This window comes from Hemibagrus wyckioides, linkage group LG04, assembly GCF_019097595.1.
Source record: "Hemibagrus wyckioides isolate EC202008001 linkage group LG04, SWU_Hwy_1.0, whole genome shotgun sequence".
NCBI classification, from domain to species: Eukaryota; Metazoa; Chordata; class Actinopteri; order Siluriformes; family Bagridae; genus Hemibagrus; species Hemibagrus wyckioides.
The window spans coordinates 19,577,487-19,591,339 of record NC_080713.1 but is presented as its reverse complement, the minus strand read 5'-3'; the positions used below and the strand labels follow the sequence as shown (position 1 = coordinate 19,591,339).

Genomic DNA, 13,853 nt, shown 5'->3' with positions numbered 1-13,853 from the left:
TCTGACTTTTAAGGCATGAACTCCACAAGACCTCTGAAGGTGTGCTGTAGTATCTGGCACCAAGACGTTAGCAAGAGATCCTTTTTAGTCCTATAAGTTGCGATGTGAGGCCTCTATGGATCAGACTTGTTTGTCCAGCACATCCCGCAGATGCTCAGTCTGATCGAAATCTGGGGAAACTGGAGGCCAAGTCAACATCTTGAACTCTTTCCTGAAAAATTTTTGCAGCATGGCTGAGAGAATTGTCCTGCTGAAAGAGGCTACAGTTATTAGGGAATACCATTTAGTTATTTTAGCTGCATTTATTTAATGAAATCCTCAAAAAAAACAAAATCATGTAGACCAGAAACTTGACTTGTTGACTTGGATATTATCTGTTATGCTGGTGAAAAGATCCAGAATACATATTAAAGCTCTATGGCTCCACAAAATAGCCTCATGTTTGAAAAGTAGAGTCATGTTCATAAAAAAGGCTTGTAGATTAGTTTAGAAAATGACTGCTTTGTGGGAAATTTAAATAAATTGTACTTTTAACAAAGGGCTTAATGGGATTTTTTTTTGTCTTGCTCAGTTAAAGATGCTTTTAGTTTTGTTATTTGTTCTAATGTTTCTGGGATTCTTACATTTTTAGGTTTTAGTGGGTCTTTTAATAATAACAATAAAAACAATAATAATAATAATATACTTTTGTGAAGCCACAATAATAATATCTAATTTAATTTTAATTTAATTGAATTTGCTTAGTGCTATATATTTAATAATCCTGAAAATTAAATGTTAAACCGTTAATTTTTAAGATTTTATTATTGCATCTTATCAAACACATTAAAATAATTTAGTCTTATTTTATTATGTTATTGTCTTAGTGGAACCTTAATTTGATTGTACTTCAGAACCTTGATTTGTTGTACTTCATCGTTTTTAGCCCTAATGAAACTACAAATCCTTTTATTTGTGGAAATTAGAGTTATTCCTGATAGGAGTTTTATGCTTTTTCCTCAGGTTTCTGGATTACCTTTCAGACCTGTGTGTATCCAATAAAACGGCCATCCCGGTCACACAAGAACTCATATGCAAGTTTATGCTCAACCCCACCAATGCTGACATCCTCATCCAGACCAAGTAAGATTCTTCCTCTGTCCAAACCAGTGTGAATATCAGTGCCTGAAAATGATATGCTGCTCTATATATTTTAACTTATTTTGTGTGTGTGTTCCTGTCACACGTGTCAGGGTGAATCCACTCAACGAGAACGCTCTGACTTCAGTCATGAATGATGAAATTGAGGAGGATGAAGTGTGGCTGTACTGGATCGACCAAAATAAAGAGCCGCATGGAAAGTCCATACGTAATATGTCCATAGATGCCAAGAACAACCACAAAGAAGACACTGACCACATGACCTACTACAGGTCTGGATATCAGCATTTGTAGTGTTTAAATTTATTCCTACATGAAGTTGTCTAATGGACCTTGCTTATTTCTTCATTTTAGCCTCTTTACAATTTTTCATGTTTCCCACACAGTCCATATTTTCTATAAAAGGCAACTCATAGTCTAGTCATAGAGACCATAATGTAGAATAGGGAGATTCTTTCAACTAGGCTCATGCACTCATTTTAGATTTTTCCCTCTTTCTGCTTTCCTCTATTCATCCCAGGTGTCAGCTGAACCTTTTTGCTAAGATGTGTCTGGACCGGCAGTACTTGGCCATTAACCAGATCTCCGGTCAGCTGCCGGTGGATCTGATCCTACGCTGCATGTGCGACGATTTTCTGCCGTATAACCTGCGTGCCTCTTTTTGCCGCCTCATGCTGCACATGCACGTTGATCGTGACCCCCAGGAGGCTGTGGTACCTGTCCGCTACGCACGCCTTTGGACTGAGATCCCCAGCAAAATCACGGTCAAGGAGTAAGTGCTTCGAATGAGCAAAGAGTCTTGGGCATGCTGTACGCACGGCTAAACATAACCACTTCTTGCCAGACGCTCTTGTTTTGAATGTTCTTCCATCTGCATTCAGCAGTTCTTTTTGTCTGCGTCTAGTGCGTCTCGAGCATGTTATTCATTCTGCAGGTATGACTACGAGTTCAGAGACGCAGGTAGGCTGGAGATGAAGAGGAATTTTTCGCCCACCAAGGAGTTTGTAGATCAGTACCTGAATGATGTAGTGAACCATCCTTTACCCTTTGGAGATGAGGAGAAGAACGAACTCACTCTAGAGGCAAGCTCTTTTCTTTTTAAAAAGCTGTTTCTGTTGACAACTTCAAGTTCTTCAAGAAGTTCTTTTCTCATCAAGTCAATAATAATGCATTCATAAATCATTAATGATACACAATAATATGGATTCAGTGGGGTGAATGGAGTTTATCTGTTAAATCATACAATGATAAACAACTTTTTTTTTTCTAGCAAATAAAGCTCATGTTACACAGATAAAAAGATATTTGTGAGTGATGGGGATGTCTTACTAATTCTAAATGCCTTCAGTTTTATGAGTAGTCACCTTTCATAGCTGTTGGGGTATTTTTGATAGCAAGCTAGGTCCTGTTCCATACCCATAAGCCAATCTGTTATAATCATTCTGACACCAACATCTTTCTAAAAAATCTTTTTTTCTCTTTTTCTCAGGTGGTGAACCTCGCTCGTAATCTGGTCTACTTTGGCTTCTACAGCTTCAGTGAGCTGCTGGGCCTCACACGCACCCTGCTGGCCATTTTGGACATTGTGCAGCACCCACTCACATTTATGCACAAACTCAGCAAAACTCCTGAAGGAGGTCAGACAAATTCCACGAACAATAATGCTCATATTACACTAATATCCAGCTTAATATTCTTTCATTTAAAGCAGTATTAATGCCATTTAATTAGTTACTCCAAATCCTAACCTGTCTGAAATGGGTTTGTTTCTTGTTTGTACCCCAGAGACCTAAGTGTGTGTACAAACGTATAGAGAAAGAAATGTTAACGGAAACTCTTTCAGTTCTTAGCAGTCAAAATGCTTGAAAGGATACAGCACTATTACCACACACACCACTTCAATTTACATCACTATTATTACACAAAGCTAAAGAAAGTAAGCTCACTTATAAGCAGCTAAATATTGGATTATTTAAAAATAGCCAGTGCACACAGCAGCTGCAGCTCAGTAAGACGCAGTATTGTGAGCAACTTTTAATGTTTATAGATATAGATTTTTTATTTTACACCGATCAGGCATAACATTCTGACCACCTGCCTAATATTGTGTTGGTCCCCCTTTTTGCTGCCAAAACAGCCCTGACCTGTCCTGTATAGTTACAGGACTTAAAGGACTTACAGGACTTACAAGATATTTTTGATAGATACTGACCACTACAGACCGGGAACACCCCACAAGAGCTGCAGTTTTGGAGATGCACTGATCCAGTCGTCTAGCCAACACAATTTGGCCCTTTGTCCTTACGCTTGTCCATTTTTAACACATCAACTTTGAGGACAAAAGGTTCACTTGCTGCCTAATATCAGTGTTATTCACTTCCCCTGTCAGTGCTCATAATGTTATGCCTGATCGGTGTATATTTTTGGTAAAGTGTGTGAACAAAGATGTTTAAAAGGTAAGGTTATTATGTAAAGTATTGTACATTAGGGCAGGAAGCCTTGCAACCTTACAGCTCCATGATCCCAGGTTCAATCATGTCCTCAGCTTACTGTCCATATGGAGTTTCCTTGTATCTGTTTTTTTTTCTCTTCCTTCCCATCAAACTTCCATATACCACAATAAGGATAAATGAGTTTGTTTGATGAGTTTATGATTTATGAATCCCCCAAGCATGAGTTTTTTTTTTTGTTTTTTTTTCCATAATGTCTACATCTATATTAGGCTAATTATGACCTGAAGCCATTTTTTGTTTTGTTTTGTTAACTTTTCTAACTGCCAAGTGCGTAGCTGTTGACGTAATCTTGTATACGTGTGTGGGTCTAGGCAATAACGTCCTGCGCACCATCCACGGTGTGGGTGAAATGATGTCTCAGATGGTTCTGAGCAGAGGTGCCATGATGACCAATACTTCCCAGCCAATATCGGGCCATGGGAAAAAAACACACGGCCTGTCTGAAAATGAAGATGTGGTGGTGATGGACACTAAGCTCAGGATTATTGAGATTCTGCAGGTGTGTGTTGGATTTCTTTTTTTTCCCATTTTGCTCACCTAATATTGGATTGCTTTGGAAAAAAAAAAAAAGCACAAACCTGGTCATTTCTGTAATTTTAACTGATCTATCCAAAGATGATGTAATACTTGTAAAATGGATATAAAGGTGGAGAAAGACAAGGATGAAAAGGAAAAACCAAGTTTGTAAGGTGTTGTGCCGCTCCAGAACAGCTTCTACAAGTCTCGACTGTCCAAACCGTAGTGTTTCAGTTGATGTTTTAATGATGGTTGTGGAGAGCACTGTCTAACACATCAGTCCAAAAAATCTCCCGTTTGGGTTGAGCTGGTGTCTGAAGGCCATAAAATATGAATATCACTTTCATACTCCTCAAACCGTTCAGTGAGCCCTCATGCCCTGTAGATGTGGGCAGAATCGTCTCTTCTAGCATCAGAATGGAATTATTTCCTCATAGGATAGAGCACATAGGGTAGAAGAACTTTGCATTGACTTACACTGACTGTACAGTCTAAGGCAAAGATGTCCAATCTCATCCACAAAGGGCCGGTGTGGGTGCAGGTTTTCATTTCAATCGAGCAGAAGCCACACCTGGGTCTACTGAAAGCCAAGATCAGTTGATTTAAACAGGTGGAATCAGGTCTGTCTCTCGCTTGATTAGAATGAAAACCTGCACCCACACCGTCCCTTTGCGGATAAGACTGGAAACCCCTGGTCTAAGGGGAGAAAGGGACCTGAACTATATTAGCCAAAATAACACCCAGAAATAACTATGGTCTGGTTTTTCCTTTAATTTATCACCTGTGATTACTCTTTGAGGGTGATTCACCTATGGGTTGTCCGTCTTATAGAGAGAACTTAATGGTGTACTGTAAAAGCCCTCAAGCCGTACATTATAACATATATATTATGTCTTATGCTTGTGGTGTTCCATGCTAGTTCATTCTGAGTGTGCGTCTGGACTACCGGATCACCTACCTTCTGTCCATCTACAAGAAAGAGTTTGGAGACAACAGTGCCACAGACAGCAGTCATTCAATTTCCGAGTTCTCCTTTACTCCCCCAGGTGAGAGCGCTGTCCTGTCTTCTCTGGCTCACTATAGATTATAGTTATACATTTCTTGTGTCTGTGTGATTTTTTTAACGAGTTTATCAATCATTATATTTTTGGTGTCTGTGCTTGTAGAGCCGAGCGTGGAGGAGATTGCCAAAAAAGCAGAGAATATGTTTGCTGGAAGGTTAGTCAGCTAATTGGTGAACTCTAGCTCTGTAGAAGAGAACACTTATTTCTCTGTTTTCCTTTAAAATCTACTAAGTGTGAAAATATTTTTAAAACAATCAGGAGAAAATACGTGGATAATAAAATGACTTGAACAAAACCAGGACACAAATCATTTACATTCCAAATATAATAAATGTCATGTAATAAAAATACTAACAAAAAATATAAAAGCCTCTTTGTATATAAATATATTGTCATATTTTTTATTTAGTTTGATTGATTTTTTATTTCAATTTCGTTTCATTTTATATATATATATATATATATATATATATATATATATATATATATATATATATATATATATATATATATATATATATATATATATATATATAATATACATACACACACACACACACACACACCATGTATTGGTGGCATCAGCCCGATATAGATTATCAGATAAATGACATATAGTTTTTCAGATTTATCTTTAGAAGAACATAAAATGCATCAGTGATATGAAGGTTTGTGTGTTTGCATGTTCCCAGTGGTAAGGAGCGGACACCGGTGGACCTGGACGAAGAAGGAGGCAAAACATTTCTGCGAGTGCTGATTCATCTCATCATGCAGGACTATCCTCCTCTGGTCTCTGGTTCACTGCAGCTCCTATTCAAACACTTCAGCCAGAGAGCTGAGGTCCTCCAGGCTTTTAAACAGGTCTCGAGCTTTCTGACATACTCTTCTGTACTCTTCTGATTACCACTTTGTGTTTGTTCTTTTGCATCTTTACGTCTGTTGGTGTGTGTGTGTGTGTGTGTTGGTAGGTCCAGCTGCTGGTGTCTGAACAGGATGTGGAGAACTATAAACAGATAAAGACTGATCTGGACCAGCTGCGGCTGACTGTAGAGAAATCAGAGCTGTGGGTGGAGAAGAATGGAGGCTACGGCACTGAGGACCCCACTGAAACCCAGACTAAGGAGCAAATCATGGAGGTGCGCCCCCTTGTGGCAAGAACTGCACTCTGAGCTTGCTGCTGGAAATTAACTGGGGGGAAAAAATCATTAATAATTAGCTCTTAAAATATCTGGGTTCACATTGATGACTTGGTTGAATATTAATTTCTCTATTTCCAAAATATTTTTAAGGATTAAATGGTCAGACTAGGAAAGATAATGTAATCAAGATGCATTAAGAATTGTTTCACAGTTGTTTCATCGAATAGAAATTACGATGGAATAATAATACGTCTTCGCGATGCATGGCCTTGAAGGTTGCATGTGATCATTAATAGGTCACATGACAAAATATGCTAAAAACCCTATATACTTGTACCCTATAAACTTCTCAGACAAGTTCTTTTAAATGTCACATGTGCTTTACATTTAGCCAGTACTAAACTCTGGAGTTTCTTTATACTTAATTAAAAATTACAAAAACTTTTTCCCTTACTGGCAATAACAGAATTTTACCAATATCAGTTTGGGTGAGAGATATATATATATATATTACCTGGGGTTGTTTCTACTCATTATTTTATAGAAGGTAAAATACCTCATAATCTTTCCAGATGCATGCACACGCTGTCCATGAGGACCTACTGACATGACCTATTGAGTTGGATAATTATTTCAGTAATAATTAAAATTAGTCCAATTAGAAAAGTCAAATAAAACTATAACAATAGTGTGCTTAGAGAGTCACATCCCTATTCCATAAGGACCTGAACTATGAGATGTGGCTTTACAAATGTGGCCCGCTAATCAGTATTTAGTCATATTAAAATGGCCGAGAGTAAGCTTGTGTGTGTGTGTGTGTGTGTGTGTGATTGGCAGGAGGCGGGCATCCTCAGTCCTGTGCAGGATGGAAACATTAAGCCACAGATAGACAGCAACAAAGCCAACAACTACAACATTGTGAAAGATGTGGGTGCTACTTTCATAAAACCTATATTCTATTTGTATATGAATTTTAAAGTAGAACAGTGAATGTTTTGCGAGCAGGCAGTTAATCTTCATGTTTTAGTAATTCTGTTGTATTGGTCAGTAGATCCTGCAGCGTCTCAGTAAGCTGTGTTACCCTTCTAAGAAGAGTCGTGTGCAGCAGCAGAGGTTGCTGAAGAACATGGGAGCTCACACTGTGGTGCTGGATCTGCTGCAGATCCCTTACGAGGCAGTGAGTGGACCTGAAAATACGCTGGAATTTTCTTCAGTACTCAGGATAATCAGTACCTGTATACATCTGTGAATGTCTGATGAACTATGTTACAGAGATCATGTGATGCTAGGATTCTCTGTATCGCACATATGAAACTTAAATCGAGAGTTTTTTATGCACCAAAGTTCATCAGGCTCTCTATCACTGTTTGTTGTTGTTGTTGTTGTTGTTGTTTTTTGTTGTTGTTTATTACGTTATTTATTATTATTATCATTATTATTAATAATAATAATAAATAAGTAAATAAACAAATAAATAAATACAATTTAATAATAATAATAATAATAATAATAATAATAATTGTTTGAGTTTTGTGATTATTAGCTTGATCTCTCTGTGTTCTTTAGGGAGATGAGAAGATGAAAGAGATCATGACTCTGGCTCACACCTTCCTGCAGTATTTCTGTAATGATAACCCCCAGAACCAGATTTTGCTTCATAAACACCTCAACCTTTTCCTCACCCCTGGGGTATGTTACCAATGAGCATTTTTGTATAGGAGTATAGGAGGACATTCAGTGCTTTATTGGTTACTTTTTGCTGTGGATTGCTATTGATGCTTTGCTTGACTCTCTCAAACAGCTGTTGGAGGCGAAGACCATGCGCTACATCTTCCAGAACAACTACCACCTGTGTAACGAGATCAGCGACCGTGTGGTGCATCACATTGTACACTGCATAGAGACACATGGCCGCTGTGTCCCGTACCTGCGCTTCCTGCAGACCATAGTGAAGGCCGACGGCAAATATGTGAAGAAATGCCAGGACAAAGTGATGACTGAGGTGAGACAGGAAGGGGTACCAAAGAAGTTTGTTTGGGGTATGTTAAGAAGTGAGCATGGATTTGTTCTCTAAAATCCACTGGAACACATTAAAGTGAAGGCTAATAAGCAAGCCAGGGGTGACGGTGGCAAGGAACAATTTCTGAGAGGACATGGTGAAGAAACATTAAGAAGATCCAGGCTTAAAAGTGAAGCCATACTTTTCTGGGTGATGCTGAATAGTGGGATTATAAGTCATTATTCTTTCTACAGTATTCAGTATACAGGCTTTTCCGTATGAGCATCGGGGCCAGTTTTATTAGAGATTAAGTCTACAGTATCCAAGTGAAATTGGATATATCCACTGCATAATAAATGAGACTTTATAATAAATGAGCAATTTGTGACCGCATCCAAACATCCCAGTTCATCAGAACCTTCTATGACACTGAGCCTCTAAAAAATCTATTAACAAAAGGCTTAATTAAAAAACTGTTTTTCAAGCTAGACCTGGACTGTGTCTGAGCCCTAATTGGAAGGCTGTTTCATAACTGTGGGGCTTTGTAAGAAAAAGCTCTGCCCCCTGCTGTAGTCTTCATTATTCTAGGTACTCATAAAAGAATATAATCATAAAGAAATCCAAGGTTTGCTTAGGTACTATGGCTGGAAGTCCATTCAGTGCAGTATAGTTCATTAGTAATATTTTATTAGCGATGAAACATTTTAATGGGGAATGTGGATAAGTTAGGGATGATGTGGTCAAATCATCTGGTTTTATTAAGGACAATGGCTGCTGTGTTCTAGACTAATTGGAGTTAGTTTATACACCTTACTAGAACATCCAGATAGCAAAGGAGTACAATAGAGGTAACAAAAGGATGAAGTCATTTTTATAGTGACATTATATTTCTTTACATCTGGCAGTACGTCTGAGATGGCTCAGATAAAAGCGATTGTAGTAATATTATCTACATGAGCTTCAAATGAAAGACTGAAGGAAGTCACACCAAGGTCTTTCACTGTAACACATAATGTGACTGCACAATCCTTTCTATAGGTGAAGACTAGGTCAAGGTCGCTTTCTAGGTACTCTGATGAGGCCTGAATCTTGAATGAATGTGTTGATGAATGTTATTCCTATGCAAGTATGAAGAGAAATACTGAGCTACAACTGTTTCTAGGATCTTGGAGAGGCGCAGGTTAGACGTTGGCCTGCAGTTAGATGATTTAGATGAGGATTTTTATTAAAGGGCTTGATAACTGCTAAAGGATTTAGGTGCATACCTAGTGCTAGTGGATGATTTTATTATTCTTAAGAGGTTTGATTGCTTCTGGTAACGTGTTAGAGATGTGTAGGTAAGGTTGATGATTTTGAAGAGGAAATGAGTGAAATTATCAGTCTGTTGAATGGGAGTAAAACATTCTAACTGATCGACTGACATGGTCATATTTAGTTATCAAATCGTCTTGACAATAATATTTTAGCCAATAAATGTATAGAAATAATGAAAAATTGTGATTTGTTGTTATTTGCTGTGTGGTAGGAAAACTGGTTACTAACCCCTATGTGTGTGTGTGTGTGTGTGCTTGTGTGTAGCTGGTAAGCGGAGGTGAGGAAGTCCTAGTGTTCTACAATGACCGGGCTTCATTCCCCACACTGCTACAGCTGATGAGCTCAGAGGAGGAGCGCACCGATGAGAACGGTGCTCTGGCCTACCACAACAACTTGGTGGAGCTGCTGGCTGCCTGTACTGAGGGCAAGAATGTCTACACTGAGATCAAATGCAATTCACTTCTGCCACTTGACGATATCGTCAAGGTGGTGACTCACGAGGACTGCATCCCTGAGGTAAGCATGATCTCTTACACACAAGCCTCTGCGAGAAACAGGGTTACTGACAGGTCTGGGTGGTGTTTCTGAGGCTTTTGCACTTGTGTGTACTTGGATCAAATTTGCCATTTGACGACAAAATACTGTGATTTTTTTTTTTTTATCAAACTATATACAGAAGGATTTATTCATAAATTGTTTCTGGGATTCTTTACTCTGGGTTTGTGTACATTTCCCTGTAAGCACACTCAGTAATGTGAACTGTAGGCTTTATAGGCTTCAGATGGTGTGTAATATTATATACCGATTATACTGTCGAGTTTAAATGACTCCTTTATTTCAATGACAAGATTTAATGAAAATTTTGAGAAACTCAATCATTTCATATTAATGACTTGAGAGAAAGCAATCCAATGCCTATAGCTATTCAATTAATAAGAAGAGAAATGACATCCTAAAAAGCATAGTCTGAGCTACATGACTTAGGAGGAGCTCTGGTATTGTTTAGTTTGGTTGTCATTTTGATATTTTTTCAGCTGTCTGTCGGGTTTTGGGGCACTATTAAATATAAATCAGATATGCCAGATGTGTGTTGACTTTTCAGCATGCATACAGAGACAGCGTTACAGAGACTGTAAATCTGGCAGGACTTTAATATGCCAAAATGACCACTTATTTTGGTACATGAAAATTATTTGTATATTATTCAAAGAAATATGAACACAAATCGTACTGTAAACAGCATGGAGTTTTACTGCACATGGAGACGGGGTCTAAAAATGTCTAGGAAATGTGTTTAAATGGTTTGCTTGTGAATTTCCCACAAAATTTGAACAAGATTTCAGTAGTGAAATTTTGTCCTGGTTCTTTGTCTTAATACACACATGGTTATTTGAAATCAGCCAGTTTCTCTGCTTGTCGCCCTCTGTAGGTGAAAATTGCCTATGTGAATTTTGTGAACCATTGCTATGTGGACACAGAAGTGGAGATGAAGGAAATATACACTAGCAACCACATCTGGAACCTGTTTGAAAACTTCCTGGTAGACATGGCCAGAGTAAGTGCACCAGTATGGCTTAAAAGGAAGCTCTGGTATCTTTTGGTAGCAGTTGTATATTGGGTTTTCGTGTGTGTGTGTTGTATTGTACAATATATTGTTGTTTTTTCCTCCCCCAAGGTGTGCAGCGGCACCACAGACAGAAATAGAGCTGATCCAGTACTGGAGAAATATGTCACTGAGGTCATCATAGCCATCGTCAAAGGCTTCTTTGGTTCCCAGTTTTCCGTCAGCACTTCCAACCTGCAGGTATAAAGCAGATGTGCACTGCTTTTTTTGAGAAACATGCTCCTAGTCTTCGCAACTTGTCTTCTTCCTGTCATCCTGTCAACCATGTGTGTTCTTCTACACCAATTTTAACCTCTCTCAGCCATCACATGGTTATCCTTCTGTCTATAATTCTGTTTCAGACCCATCAGAGCACATTCATACGCCTGCTGCAGTCCGCCATCAGAGTCTGTAACTGCACCTGGATCAGTCCTCTGCAGAAGACGAACATCGAGGCCTGCATCAAGACCCTCTCTGATGTGGGTGAGTTGTCCCAACTTAAAGCAGTGCAGTTTTGTGAACATACCAGTGTATTTGTAGATCAAGTGGTTGCTATGGTGTGTAAGCCTGGATTTTATCATCACCTATATTCATGCCTTCACTTTAATCATTCTTAAATATTTTTTATCATATATCATGTTGTCTGTCTTCAGTTGGTCCTGCAGCTTAGTATTTTTGTAGCCATTTAAGTCAATGTTCATGAATCTCACGCTTAAATACTGTACACATTGTTTATAAAACTATATGATTTTCACTAACCTCAGTGAATTACCTCAATGCATTATCTTCAAGTTTAATTGCTTTTTTTTCCTTTTGTAACATTTTTTTAAAACACCCCCCCTTCCTAATTTTTTATTAAACTGATATTGATGAGAATTAGATTTTTTTCTGCTTGGACACACATGCACTTTCTGCAAGAGATAGCACAAGAGATGAGGTCACTGGGTAGCAATTACATTACCGGACAAGAATATAGTCATTTTGTCCCAATTAAAGCATTTTATGAGAGCAGTGGGTAGCATTGACATTTCACAGCTCCAGGGTTTAGTCCTGAGCTAAAGTTACTGTCTGTGTGTTATTTCACATTATTCTCCTCTGGGGGTTTTCTCTAACCTCTTGTAAACATGTTGGGAGGTGTTTCAGACACTCTAAATTTCCCCTGGATGTCTGTTGTTTGTGTGTGTCATGGAGTGAAGTCCCATCCAAGGTGTGTTCCTGGAATAGACACAGAATCCACCACATTTCTGCACACGACAAAGGTCCTACTGAAGAATGAATACATGCATTACTAAAAGCATTTCATTTTGTCTTCATTTATTCCCCACAGCTAAGAGTCGGAGCATAGCTCTGCCTGTAGATCTGGACAGTCAATTGAACTTGCTGTCTCAGAAGAATCATACCACCATGGTACAGCGAGCTGCCAAAGACTGGAGACTTTCAGCTCGTGCACGACCTCGCAAAGAAATGCTGGGGACGCCAGACTACAAGAACATCATCGAGAAACTGCAGGTACTCTGCGTGTCATATCCTGTATATATATATAAAAAAAAAAACACTCCAGCTCCATGTGTTTAAACCAGATTTTGGGTTAAAAGTTTCATCTAGTCCAAAATCATGAAACTTATTTGGTGATCTGTGAACACCACTTGTTTTGTTACCGTGTTAGGGAGTAGTGCAGTATCTAAAAGAGCAGTTCAGTCCACTGGTCCAGGCCGAGTTCTCTGTGTTGGTTGACATCCTGCATAGTCCTGAGCTGTTGTTTCCCGAGCCAGCACGACTGCGCTGTGAGACTGGAGCCTTCATGACCAAGTAAGACTAAGACACACACACACACACACACAAGCATGCACACTTTTCTTTCAGATCAATTTAATTGAATAAACACTTTGTACAGTTACATATGTATGTTACATATAGATCACATGGGCAAAATCTTTAGTGAGCCCACAGACATGAAAGCTCTAACGTGTAAAATATTTGCATGTTTTTGCCCAGAATATTAGCTAACATAACAGAATATCGTAACTGTTAACTAGTTATGACCATTAATAAGGACTAAGTAATGAACAATTCATCATTATTCTCTTCTAACAAAATTTCTAGAATACATATCCCATTGTTTGGATCCTTGAAGTTGCCTGCAAATGTTACACACTGTGGTGTGTGTGTCTACAAGAGTACATCATAGTTTAGCTAGCATTTTTATTTGCTCTTTTGTGAAGTAAGCAAGAAACATTTACATATACACTACCAGTCAAAAGTTTGGACACACCTTTTAATTCAATGTTTTTTGTTTAGGGATTTATTTTCTACATTCTTGAACAATACTAGAGATTTCAAAACTATGAAATAACACACATGGACTTGAGTAATCCATATGTAATGACAACAAAAAACAGTCTGCTGTTATTTTAAGACACGAAGGTCAGGTGTTCTGGAATAGTTCTTGCAAGAACAGTATTGTCGAGTGCATTTGCAAAACCCATCAAGCACCATGATGAAACTGGCTCACATGAAGACCATCCCAGTAAAGCAAGACCAAAACTTACCTCTGCTGCAGAGGAG

General features: G+C 38.5%; 1 protein-coding gene across 2 annotated transcripts in view; it reads left to right on the top strand.

The window, feature by feature from the left end:
* The window catches only part of itpr2 (inositol 1,4,5-trisphosphate receptor, type 2), an 87,519-nt gene that overhangs the window by 21,624 nt on the left and 52,042 nt on the right, over positions 1-13,853 (top strand). For both annotated transcript variants that reach the window (XM_058387279.1, XM_058387278.1), the window contains exons 17-36: positions 1,003-1,122; positions 1,233-1,412; positions 1,661-1,912; positions 2,075-2,222; positions 2,630-2,777; positions 3,965-4,152; positions 5,089-5,215; positions 5,336-5,387; positions 5,926-6,094; positions 6,202-6,369; positions 7,210-7,299; positions 7,424-7,549; positions 7,939-8,061; positions 8,174-8,374; positions 9,950-10,201; positions 11,115-11,240; positions 11,361-11,489; positions 11,651-11,771; positions 12,616-12,797; positions 12,955-13,097. In XM_058387279.1, coding sequence (XP_058243262.1) covers positions 1,003-1,122; positions 1,233-1,412; positions 1,661-1,912; positions 2,075-2,222; positions 2,630-2,777; positions 3,965-4,152; positions 5,089-5,215; positions 5,336-5,387; positions 5,926-6,094; positions 6,202-6,369; positions 7,210-7,299; positions 7,424-7,549; positions 7,939-8,061; positions 8,174-8,374; positions 9,950-10,201; positions 11,115-11,240; positions 11,361-11,489; positions 11,651-11,771; positions 12,616-12,797; positions 12,955-13,097 — 3,045 coding nt within the window. The remainder of the gene's footprint in view (positions 1-1,002; positions 1,123-1,232; positions 1,413-1,660; positions 1,913-2,074; positions 2,223-2,629; positions 2,778-3,964; positions 4,153-5,088; positions 5,216-5,335; positions 5,388-5,925; positions 6,095-6,201; positions 6,370-7,209; positions 7,300-7,423; positions 7,550-7,938; positions 8,062-8,173; positions 8,375-9,949; positions 10,202-11,114; positions 11,241-11,360; positions 11,490-11,650; positions 11,772-12,615; positions 12,798-12,954; positions 13,098-13,853) is intronic.